The 13,030-nt window shown below is 43.9% G+C and overlaps 1 protein-coding gene across 7 annotated transcripts in view; it reads right to left on the reverse strand.

The window, feature by feature from the left end:
* LOC111874180 overlaps positions 1–13,030 on the reverse strand; it is an 801,454-nt gene that overhangs the window by 60,615 nt on the left and 727,809 nt on the right. For all 7 annotated transcript variants that reach the window (XM_033755358.1, XM_033755360.1, XM_023869458.2 and 4 more), the window contains 3 exons: positions 12,595–12,734; positions 10,461–10,622; positions 8,158–8,402 (listed from right to left, as the gene is read on the reverse strand). In XM_033755358.1, coding sequence (XP_033611249.1) covers positions 8,158–8,402; positions 10,461–10,622; positions 12,595–12,734 — 547 coding nt within the window. The remainder of the gene's footprint in view (positions 1–8,157; positions 8,403–10,460; positions 10,623–12,594; positions 12,735–13,030) is intronic.

Raw genomic sequence — 13,030 nt, forward strand, 5'->3', positions numbered from 1 at the left:
CCATCTTCAGGGTTAAAAAGTTAACGTGGTAAGTAATGAGCAACTAGTTGGGTCACTCTGCTGATCTATTTTTGGATTATTCTTCAATCCTGAGGATTGAGATATTAAGTTCCTCCTGAAATCTGTAGATTTCTGCCATGCTACATGGCATCATATCCTAAAATATGGAGCTCTTCATAGTCGCTATTCTGAGAATCTCGAATCTTACAACTATCAGCTTCTCAAGAAGGACCGTACATCATTTAGAAAGTTAGACAGCGCCTTGTACAGCTTTCTTCTTTACAAGAGGGGAACTTCCAACAATAAGCTGCTTTCTGAAACCTCAGCGGAACGAATGGCAGTGTCCATCACAGCAGCCTCAACCTCATGTTTCGTCATGGCTGTCGTAGCTTCTAATTAAATTCGTGAAGGGACCAACAAAGAACGTCATCTAATTAAGCTCCTTGCTTTCAAAATGTGACATAGCCCCTGGTAAAATACAGACAGAGATAAAAGAACACGTTGCGTTATTATTTTTGTGTTATTAGAGGCAAAAATGTACATAGGTAAAGCCGTGATTATCCGCAGTGTTGCCCATGGCAAATAATGATAACTTACTTCATAATGTTATACCAGGTGCGCCCACAAAAACTTCATATTTGCTCTTTCTGTGTCAGCATTTGCTGCATGCTGGTTGGGTGAACTATCTTATTGTTGTGGATGGGCGCTCATTACACTCGGTGGAGCAAAAGGATGGCTTTAAAAACGGCAAAAAAGAGAACTTTTTTAAATAAACTCATGAAATTTTGCAGAGCACTTCTATATATATGTGCAAAGAGATATACAGTGGACAGAGCATGTAGCCATCACGGTTAATGTTGTCACTTTTATGAAGCCCCAATCAGAAGTACTCTTATACTGATATGCAGAAAAATGGTGTATTTCACTCGGCGCTTTGGTTTTTGTTATCAATTTTTTGTATTATCACGGCCTTGACGCATGTGCAGTGGAAGTGATTATGCAACATCTCGGTTTGTTCCTGATTTCCGGCGTGAATCAATCAATCAATCTTTATTCTTGTTGCTGCCACTTGGAGCAAAGAGAATCTGTGGAACACTTCGTTTCACTTCAGTTTCTTAATCTTAGACAGTCGGTAGGAATTCTTGGGTGGGGAATCTGCCCGCCGCAAGCCGCTACCTACACAGGGCAACACAAATAAAGAATAAACGCATAAAAACATCCATGCCTTGAATGGGATTCGAACCCACGATCCTAGCGTTCGAGCGAGGGAAGAAATTTCTCGCTTTAAACCGCGCGGCCACTGTGATCGGCAGACGTGACTATGAACATTTTATTAATGACCTTCTTAGAAAAGATGACAGATGAGTAACTTTAAAGAAATTTTATAATTCTTTGTTTTTAATGGTGTGTATGGATCACCAGTCACATTATCACAGTTTCACTTTTACTGACGCCTTTCTGGAAGAAACAGCGGAGAGTGAACTGAAAGTACATTTTACTGTTTGATTCTAATATTTCTTTTTTCTGTTCACTTCCGCCTTGTACGTATAAATTTCCGCTCTGCATCGATAACATCTCACCAGCTGCACTATGGTTTCGTCGGCTACTGCTATCAATCGGTCTATCGGCCGAAATAATCAGAATAAGCGGCGTCCAATTAATTCAGTTTGGTGGACACCACGCAAAAATATATTTTGAATGTTAAAGGAATATGTGCCGGTCACGATAGCCGAGCGGTCTAAGGCATGTACTGTCTTCGCTCGCTTGGAAACCGAGATTGTGGGTTCGAATCCCACTCAGGGCATGGATGTTTAGTTTGTGTGTGTGCGTTTTTCTGTTTGTGTACAAGTAGAGGCCTTGCGACGAGCTGATCACCCGCCCAAGGAGTCCTACCGAATGTATAAGATCGAGAAAAACCGAAGTGAACGGAGAAGTTCATGGAGGTAGGCCTAGGCCCACTGGGGTTGTAGACCCAAGGGGGGGGGGAAAGGAATATGTATTTTTACATTTTTATCTCCGTGTTTGATGATACCACAGAATGGTAATTATATCTCTAGATTTAAATCCTTTTGATTACTGTACTTTGTAAAGGTAAATTTGCCCTCGTGCTTAGCTAATTACACACTATGCCATGAAGGTGTATTGGGGAGTGGATGTATAGATCCACATTTTCTTGACCTCGGAACTAGATGGATGTGAGTGGTCAGCTTCACGTCACTGCCGCTTTACCCCCGGGGAAAGAGCCCCCAGTACCCTTTCGATAGAAGTTTGGGTGGACCCAAGACCCGGTCTGGACGATGTGGAGAAGAGAAAATTCTTGAATTTACCGGTACTCGAACGCCTACCCCTCGGTCGTCCAGCCAGTCGCCACACTGACTGCGCTATCTCGGCTCCTTACTGTACTTGGAACGAACTTAAACTAGTAGTGAATAAAGAGGAGGAAACAATTAACTTCCTGGACTTATGGCGTCTCTTATCACAAGATAACACCCGATCAGCCACCAGTTAAGGAAAAAGACAGATTCGAGCCATCATTTTAGAAAAGACGGGTGTCTTTTTCAGCATGGATTATAATAAAAATAGAATTTAATTATAAAGAATATGGTTATTTTTTATGGTTTTTTTTTGTTAATGAATTGAAGAAACCAACAAAGCTCTGTACACACACTCAGGCCCGTTCTGCACAACTTACGAGTATATGAGCTCCATTCAAACCTGTACAGCCATTCAATTTTACCATTTTTTAAACAATGCAATTTGTGTACCACCCTGTACCTTCCAATCCTTTAGCTACTCTTGTACCTGGAGGATTTCCGACAGGAAAGCAATACTGGCCACTAAATGAAGCCCCGAAGCTACGCGTCACTATGTGGGAACCGCTCGTTATATGCTTAACTCTCAGAGCGAGCTTATTACTGTACCAACCAAAATAACTGCTACGAAACGGTCTTTTTTTGGTTATAGAAGCAGAGATACAGACAGAGAGAGACAGAGTCTCCTGGCACTACTTCCTCGAATGAATCTACAAGTCTAAATATTATACATAAAATGAACCAGCAGAAAAATATTGAATTTATGACCTTATTAGGTGACAGATGGGTGCTAACGTTTTGGAAGGGCCTGATGCCTCCATCTTCAGAATAGAAGAGTAAGCTACGCGGGGAAAGAGAATAGTGTCACGTATTATGGAGTGACTGCAGACGGGGTTTTGGATAATTGGATTTATTGAAAATTTATAGGTCTTAAGTAGAAATAACTCTCACATTATCGCTGATTTCCAGACTTTACAAATCACTACAGCACACGCCAAGTCTTTTCCAGACTGCAGTGTCTTCATTAGACGTTTCCTGGTAACGGCTTCTAACAATGGTTATGTCTCTGAGACGGTGCTCAAGTGTTATCTGAACGGCGCTCCCTTCCAACTGCACTACTCTTGAGTCCTGAGTCTTATAATACGACCGACGGTCAGTCGGCCAGTCTCTCTTGGAATAAAGCACCCCTCCTGGGCTTCCGACCAGCTTCTGTTATTGTCAGACAGTCGAGGGTTTGTTGATGTGAGGTGCTGCCTCTGACGAGACGACGGGTCTGTCGTTTACAATTGCACCTGGCCCTTGCCAGGACAGTCATTCTCGGGTCCGAGTCCCGTGGGAGTCGTGACAATATTCGAGACTTTTCTTTTCGTCGCCTTCTGCGACTCGCAGGGCTACGGTGGAAGTATTCGACCCCGCCTCCACAAGTGGTTTCACTACTTTTGTGAAAGTCAAAGTCAAAATCAGTCACATTGCGACATTGCGACTGACGATCAGTCAGTCTCTCTGTCTTGGTGTCGAGCCCCAGACGTTACTTTTTAAATGAAAGTTACTGTTCTGTCCATGCGGGGCTCCCTCTCTGACGAGAGGTCGGGTTTGTAATTTGTCAGTCATAGTCGATAGTATAGCACTACTTTTGCTTAAATTTTCCTCCTTATAACACCCTTTACACGGACTGAGCAGAAAACACAGTTTCCAACAATATCCATATTGTTGAGTATGTATCCATTGACGCGGGAACATGTTTAGCGAGCCTTTGCCTAGAAACGGCTCTAAATGCTACAATAGGATATGGACATGAACTGGGTCAGCCAAAAGGAGACAGAAGACCTCAATAAATACAGGCAAATATCAAGTAGGAAAGAGGAAAATATATTTTACGGGAAAAGAGGTTAAAACATTCAGAGGAAGTGGTGAAAGGTCGAATAATAGATGACATATAATTCAAATCATCGGGCGAAGTTCAAATCTCACACAACATAGACAACAGATCACGTCATAAATCCAAAAAGCCACCCTCTAATCTTCTCTCATAAATAACCATGAAAGTTGAAATCTTTTCAGGAAAACACAGTACAGCCTCCGTGTACGCTGTGTATCCTTCCTAGGCACAAACAACTTTTTGAGAAGTTTTGTAAAATGCTAGTTAACAGAGAACGGTTTATGTAGGGAGCCAAGCACATATTCAAAAGATTTTAATCGCTGTGGTGCTGTTGGTTATTAAGTTCATCTTCATTTGGAGTTAGAGATGTACTGGGACTGGGATACTGAATTTTTTCTTTCTGTTCCCAACAGCCATATTGTGCGAGCATCGCCATAGATGCTTTCGTAAGAATTAAGTAAAATATTTGTTCTACATGTGCAACTGTGGATTGTGCAGCAAAAGGGATGGAGAAAAAACTTAATGAAAATAGAGTCTCAATTTTCTATCGCAGTTTTAGCTCTACTGAAATCGTGAAATATGTAAAATTGTTTCCCTTTACGAAATGAATATTTGTTCCTTCTCTTAGAGTCCCATTTTCATTAATGAGGTACCTCCCTTGATAGTGTCCATTACTTGATTTTTTTCCTAACATTTTTCCTTTTCTCACACGGTACTCACACACAAGTATAACATTTTACTTTTGTATTTTTCTTTCTTGTCCCATTATTCCTTTAAAGCAAAGCGGTTATTACTTGTATATGTACCACCTGCTTCAACATTAAAAACTTTGTAATTTTCTCTTTCTAATGGAGCTAACTAAGCGGTAACATTTCTTTCCTGAGATCTGCTTACAGAAACGGATGCAGTATTTGAAACTCAAGACAACGGACAATGCCCAAACTAATCTTCGTGTTCATTAGAAAATGTAACTTTCCTAAATGAGCCAGCAGAGCTCAATCGGTATCACTGCTATATGCTATAGTCAGGACGGGTTCGATTCCCGGTACGAGAAGAAATTCATCTCATTTTCGCCATTCCAAGCCAGCCAGCTTCGGGGTCCCAGCCAACCTCTTATCCTATGGATACCAGGGACCGATTTTCAGGTGTCTAGTTATCATAAGATGAAGCTGACCACTTACATCTCTCTAGAGATGAGGTTAACAATACATGGAGCTAACTTCCAAGCCCTATATATTTTCAGAACTGTGTGTTCAATAAAGAAAACTGACAACTGTAACTTCTAATGTTATCTAGTATGAAACATCAGGTACAATTGAGGTTATGTGCTTTAAATCAACCTGTCATAGCCAGAACGCAGATTTGTCTACATCATATTATTCGAGATGATTAAGGAAGAGAAATTAAGGATAAGATACAGACAAAACAGACAGTGACAAAAGAGAGAGGAGGAGAAGAACAAGGACGAGTAATAGAGGATTTGGAACACCTTGATTCAGCAAAGAAGGAAGGGATTAAGAGGGGGCAAGTAGGAGATGAATGAGAGAACGAAAAGATAAAAATGAAAGCAGACGAGAAAATCAGTAAGTAGTTGGAGGAGGTATACAGAGACAAAAGAAAAAAAGGACGGAATAGGAGAAATTGAAATTACGTAAAGAGAAACAAAAACAGATGAAGAATCCTCTGAAACATGCGTTGAATATCAACGGACTACGCTACGTTATCATCCAAAGGGGTCCTGGAGCCCACCCAGTCTCCTATCCAATGGCTACCGAGGGCCCCTTCTTAGGGGTTAAAGCGGCCAAGGCGTGAAGCTGACGACTCACTTCAAATTATGTCGAGGTCAAGGATACGTGGATCCATACATCTATTCCCTATAAGTCTTCACTGCGTAATGCTTAATTAGTTAAGAAAAGGGACATCTTTATTCATTCATCAATGGGACTACAAGCCCTTTGTTGGGCCCTGGTCTCTTCTTCAGTTTCGTAATCAGTCTTACACAGACGATAGGACACCTCGGACGAATGATCAGCCCGTCGCAAGGCAGCTACCTACACACACAACACAAACACAGTATAAACGCATATACAGGCATTCATGCATTGCGTGGGAGTCGAACCCACTATCCCAGCGGTCGAGCGAGCGAAGACATTTAAAGCCTCAGACTGTGCGGCAACTCTGATCGGCTTACCTTTACCTTGTTTTTTTTTATTGCTAGTAGGGTGGGGCTAAGTCCCTTGTACTGCGGCCACTTCTGGCCTATTGTACCAGCCCCAGACGATAGGTGAGGGTGATTGTGGAGCAATTGGTGGAATGAAGATTGGCAGGGGAAACCGAAGTACTAGGAGAAAATCTGCCCTAGCGCCACTTTGTCCACCACAAATCCCACTTTACCAGACCCGGGATCAAACCTGGGCCGCCGCGGTGGGAAGCCAGCGACTAACCGCTTGAGCTATGGCGCGGCCACTACCTTTACCTTACAAGGAGTTATATCCCAGACGACGAAACACCGTTGCGAGAACATTAAATCCTGAATGAAAAAGGAGGTGATGAGGGAGGCGGTAGAGAATGACAAAAGTTAAAAATTTGTTCTGAAAAGAACACTGAGCCTCCAGTTAAACACATTTCACACTAATCAGAGATCATGAGTCATGAGTAACAATTTTTTGTAAAGTAACATGCTTTATTATTGACAAACCAAAAACACCACCTCAATCTACAGACCTTTCTTTATTTTTCCACATAATCTCCACTTCTTTGTACACATTTCTCTCAGCGTTCTGGGAGTTTGAAAATTCCCCTTCTGTAAAATTCCGTTCCAGCCATCCGAAGACACTGAAGCACTCCTTTCTGAATTGCCTCCCTTGTCTCAAAACGTTGTCCACGCAGCTGATCTTTCACAAATCCGATGAGATGGTAGTCGGAGGGTGCCAGATCAGGGCTATATGAGGGGTGTGGAAGAACTTCCCAACCCCATCATTGCAATTGCTTCCAATGTGAGGCGAGCGGCGTGGGCCGAGCGTTGTCATGCAGGATGATGTTTCGACCCGGACGTTTATCGCGCAATGCACGACGGGACTTGTGCAGCGTCTGGACATAACGAGCAGCATTGATGGTTTGCCAAGGTTCCAGGAATTCGGCCAGAATAAACCCCTCTCCATCCCAGAAGACTGTGCCCATCACCTTCGCAGCTGATGGCCCTGTGTTTGCCTTCTTTTTTGATGGAGAATGCAAATGGTGCCATTCCATACTCTGCCGTTTCGTTTCAGGCTCAAAATGGTGAAACCAGCTTTCGTCACCTGTCACAATACAGAGCAAAAACCATCGCCTTCGTGTCGATATCTCTGCAGTAGTTCTGAGGTGATGGCTTTTTGCTGATCTTTGTGGTCTTCGGTCAATAACCGCGGGACCCAACGAGCACAAACTTTCCTATAGCCCAAGCATTCAATCATCTCCTGTACTGCGCTGTGTCCTATTCCAAGTTTTCGGGCTATTGTGTCCACATTCACACGCCTGTCATCTTCAATGATCTCATCCACTCTTTCCTTGTTGTGTTCAGTTGAGGCTGTTCGAGGACGACCGCTCCGAGGCTCATTTTCGATGCTGGTGTTCCCGTCTTTAAAATGTTTCACCCATCTTCGAACACTGCTCGCACCCATGCACACACTTCCATAAACACGCTGAAGTCTCTGGTGAATTTCCGCAGCAGGGATTTCCTCTTTCACAAGAAATTCGATGACAGCACGCTGGCGAAACGACATATCGTTGTCGGCCATTTTGTTAGGAGTGATACTGGTCGCGTGATGCAAGCTATTGACGTCACAAGACACTCAAAGTTAACACAACAGCTGGTTCCACCTACCACCGTACTCTCTTTCGTCTGCTGTTCCCAGGTTGCATGCAAAAAAAAAAGTTGCTCATGACTTTCGGTACGACCTACGTAGAAAAAGCAAACAAAACACTCACCGGTATGGTTTTGGAATCTGGCCGGTCTCAGCATGGTTCGCAAGGTTGGCAACAATGTCCTCAAGCATCTGAGAGCGCGTGCGCTCCTGCATGCGCGCGAATTTCGGCGCAGAGTAGCTGGCGCGCTCACCGTTGACGATTTTGGTGAGCAGCCATTCCCTGAACATGGGTCCCTTGTCGAACACAGATTGTTCCCAGAGGTACGGCTTGTACGCACCAACCTCATCCCTTGTCACTACCGATACCTGGAACAACAAGGGTAGTTGATGAGTCAGCGAGACCTTCCGAAACGGTGATATTTCTTGCGTCACATTCTATAAGACTCACTCACTCACTCACTCACTCACTCACTCACTCATGGAGCTGAGCCCTTCTTGGGAAGCTGCCAATTGTGCAGCTACGCAAGAACTTCCCAGTATTTTGTGGAACCCGAAGGTTCATCACCGTGTTCACAAGAGTCCTCCACTGGTCCCCATCCTGAGCCAGATCAGACCAATCACTACTATTCTATCCTATCTCTATGAGATCTCTTTCAATACTGTCCACCCACTTACGCCTTGGTTTTCCCAGTGGTCTCTTTTCTGCTGGATTTCCCACCAATATCATGTGTATATGCATTTCTCCTCTCCCCCATTCGTGCTACATGACCTGCCCACCTCATCCTCCTTGACTTGATCATTCTAATTATACATGGAGAAGCGTACAAGTTATGAAGCTTCTCATTAACCAATTTTCTCCAGCCTCCCGTCACTTCATCCCTTTTCGTTCCAGATATTATCCTCAACATACTGTTCTCAAACACCCTCAATCTATGTTGCTCTCTTAATGCATTCTATAAGACAGTAACTTAAATTTACCATGAAGAGTAGAGTCTTGTGAGTTGAAACACCGTGTAATTTTGAGATAAACTAACGTCCCCCCCATTTTCAGGGTCAATACTAAGTCAAGGAAGCTAAGCTTGTCACTTGTTTCGTGGTTGGCTTACTCTTCTGACCTGTAGACGCAGGTGATATTTTCATCAGAAATGTTAGGCTGTCTCCAAACTACATGGCGTTACAACACAGAAGACAATATTCTTCTCAGCCACTACTGTGAGAGCCTTAAATGCAACATTAAATTTATCAGTTGTTTTGTGAATCTGGTCTCTTGCATTGTGGGAATAATTACACGTTGCTGAGATCTGAGTTTTTCATACAACTGGGGGTATGGTGGCATGTGGTTTAGTAGGTGCTTACAGACATTTCAGCGAAACATGCTGTCCCCTTCTTCAGGGAAGTTGAGGCAGCATTTCACATAGGTGAATAGAGTAGGATAGAAATACGCTGTGATGTTAATTGAACCTAGCATTCCCTCAAGCGTTATCGTCTTCCCTGCCGACTCCAGCCTCCCTCCGAATCCTCCAGGAGAATTGCAAACTCAAGCCAAGGCGGCTGATACGTCAGTGATTGTAAATTTACCTGAGCCCCTCCCTAAGACTTAACAAGATTTTGGCAGCACGACGCCTTGGTGGCAGTGGCGGGACACCTCCACGCCCCCCTGTCACCACGGCAGAACACACCCCAGGGACAATCCCGGTACACATTGGATAGGAGGCTGGGTGAGCTGCAGAGCCGGTCTGGATGACGTCAACAAAATTTTTTACTCTACCAAGACTCGAACTTCGTCACCTCGGCCGTCCAGTCCGTAGCCAGTCGCAACACATTAGGGTTAACAAATCAATGAGAATGAGATCGGTTGGGCACGCAACACGCATGGAAGCCATGAGAAATAAATGTCAGATTTCAGTCGGAAAATCTGCTCCGGAGACAGACATAGATAGGTGGGGAGTATAAACAGGTCATCAAAGAAGAAGAAAATAAGAATCCGAACTGGATTAATCTGGCTGAGGATAGGGGCCAATAGTTGGCTCCTGTGAACAAAGTTCTATGTTTTACTACATGTGAGCCGTCACGTGACCGGCTGACGGGACTATTTCTTTGTGAAGGACTAGGCTCCATGGAAGTAAAAGTATTATCTCGCAAAAACGGCCCATTTCAGGGTCTCGAATTCTCTCTCCTTACGTCCCTCTTGCTTTGCTTATGGCTACTATCATACCCCATATTTGTACTACCTTCTTTCACACATGGCCGAAATTTACACCCTGAAGAAGGAAGCAGCATTTTCGTCCAAAACAGTGGTGAATTTCAAGCAGAGTACACGACGTCACATTCCAGTAGACGGCCTCCTTCACGGGCACTGGCGCGCCAGTCTGAAAGCTTAAGGAAATTGTTAAGTCAAGCGTTGGCTTCTGCTCACGTGCTTACCTCGTATCGCGTGGGCTTTCTCTTGATGCGTGGGCTGGTCCGTACGAGGATGAAGGTGTGTAGGAAATGTGACTTGATGCAGGCAGGCGAGAAGGACGTGTTATCTGCCTCCAGGAACACCACACACACAATGTCATTTCCGATGTGACGCTTGCGTTGCAGCTGAAACAACAACGAATCATGATGTGACAGGAAATGTATGCCATCTGCATCATATATTTTATGTTTTTATTTACTTTCTGGTTAGTTAATGATTGATTTAGAGGCCGTACATGTACAGGGTGTTAAAACAAGGGTTACGGGCTTTAATGGGACACAGTACTCACTTAAATGAGCAAAAGAGTCTCAGAATTACTGTTTTTTTCTTTTTCCATCGTCCGGTATTCTAGACACTAGAAAACACGATGTTTCGGAAACTGGGTCTGTTTCCGTCCTCAGGTGAGGGGGAAAGACACCTACTTTGTTGGGTCCGTTAGGGAGAGCTTGCCTCGATCACTGTTAGTTCTTTCTAAGGGACCAAACTGAGTAGGTGTTTTCTCCCTTCACCTGAGGACGGAAACAGATACAGTTTCCGAAACGTCGTGTCTTCTAGTCTCTAGAATATGAGGCGATGGAAAAGGTCCAAAAACTCAGTAATTCTGAGTATTACAGATCATCGTCAGAACCGTTTAGAATATAAAATAGTCCCAGTCAACATACGTATATTCAGAAACCGTTGCCTGCTGAGACATGGGCGATGTTCGTGTAATCGCTACAGCAGAAGCTGTATGTGTTTCCCGTGCATTTCAACTTAGCTCTCAGTTCTTCGTTGCACAGGGTCATGCCTTCTCCTGAAAATTCCTGGTTTCACTCGAACCTCCTGACAAGCATTCTATACTCGTTGCTGTAATGCCTCTAAGCCATAGAGCAGTGCTGAATACACCAAAATATTTACGTGTTTCCGCAGCCAAAAATGCAGAGGACGGAGGTCAGGAGATCGTGCAGGCCAGTTGACTGGGCCACCGCGTCCTAGCCACTGTACACCGAAAGTCTGGTTCAGGTGGCCTGACAATGCAGAGAAACTGAGGGGGTACCCCATTTTGCATGAACCACTTGTGTTGGCGCTGATGAAGAGGCACATGTTCCAGCAGTACTGGTAAATCATTCACCAAAAACACCGAAGGTACACTGAACTTGTTAGTTTGTTAGGTAAGACAACTGGTACTGAGAGTTGATTACTCAAGATGTCCGCTCAAACATTGACTCTCCCACATCTTAGGAAGCATTATTTCTGGACACATGCTGACTGAGAGTTTTTGCTCATTTAAGTGATCCCTACATACCCTTAAAAATTGTAACCCTTTTATAACACCCTGTATATCATCGAATGGTAAGCTGATCAATAAATGACGACTCAGAATGTGGAAGTAACGCAATAAATTATATTTTTATTTATATTCACATTACTCTCCTTTTCTGTTACATCAAGGTACCGAGACCGCCGAAGTAAATTAATTTTAATAAAATAGATTAAGATCAGAAAAAATATATCAATTGCTTTATCAAATTTATTTCATCAATTTTATTGAGATAAATTAATTAAACCATCGTTCAGTCCCAGAGCTGAGGTCAGAACCTGGGAGCTCCTGAAAAGCAACCAGGAGTGCTACCCGAATTCTCATAATCTCTACTGAATCGCATATTGCAAAACGCTCGTGCTGAGGTAACGTAAAGCTATCGCTGTAACAGGCCGTGGAGACCCATAGGGTTGCGAGACGTCGAGGCTCCAACAACTTCTCGACAGTCGGCTCACAGATGGCGGTGAGGTTGTTAGCCTTACGCGCCGGCAGACCGCCCTTTACCCCTAGGGAGATTCCTGGTACTCATTTCTCTTAGACGATGAGTCGACTCTAGGACCATATTGCAGCTTGAAGGACTAGGTCAACTGAAAAATTCTACGACCTCACCGGGAATCGAACCTTGACCTTCCGGCTTGTAGAATGGTGTCTCAGCCAACTACGCTACAGCGTGCCACCCCCTGACTGAGAGGAGGGGTTGACATAGATTTATTTTCAAGGCTTTGGAAGAACAGAAGGGAAAATGTGCTACACATGAGAGTTGAGATGGAAGTGAAGTAACAGCAGTAGTGAGTCACCTTTTGCGGGTCATGCTTCTCGTAGGGAAGCTGCGTGGACACGTGGAACATTATTTCTATACTTCTCCAGTTTGTGTACACAGAGTACAGCCCAGTCAAGTCGTGCACAGTGTCCAGCCCACCCTTGTACTTGTCGAAACCTGAAACAGATATATCCACTTAGGACTTCCAAGTTCTCACACCGCTGGTTATGAAGAGTTCTATCTTCTGGGGGTATAACGCCTTGTAGTCCGTTGACAATCAACGGACGTTTCGGGGGAATATTTTGCCTCCATCCTGGAACCTGAAGAGGAAGACGACACCTTTTTTCGAAACGTCGGGCGACTTAAACGGGCTAAAAGGTGTATTCCATACATTCCTTATCCCACAGTTGCCTCATTTTTTTGTCCTTGTGCTGACTGCAAAGTTTGAAGTCTGTAGAGTTTGTCGCGATTCA

Source organism: Cryptotermes secundus, unplaced genomic scaffold, assembly GCF_002891405.2.
Source record: "Cryptotermes secundus unplaced genomic scaffold, Csec_1.0 scaffold26, whole genome shotgun sequence".
Lineage (NCBI taxonomy): Eukaryota > Metazoa > Arthropoda > Insecta > Blattodea > Kalotermitidae > Cryptotermes > Cryptotermes secundus.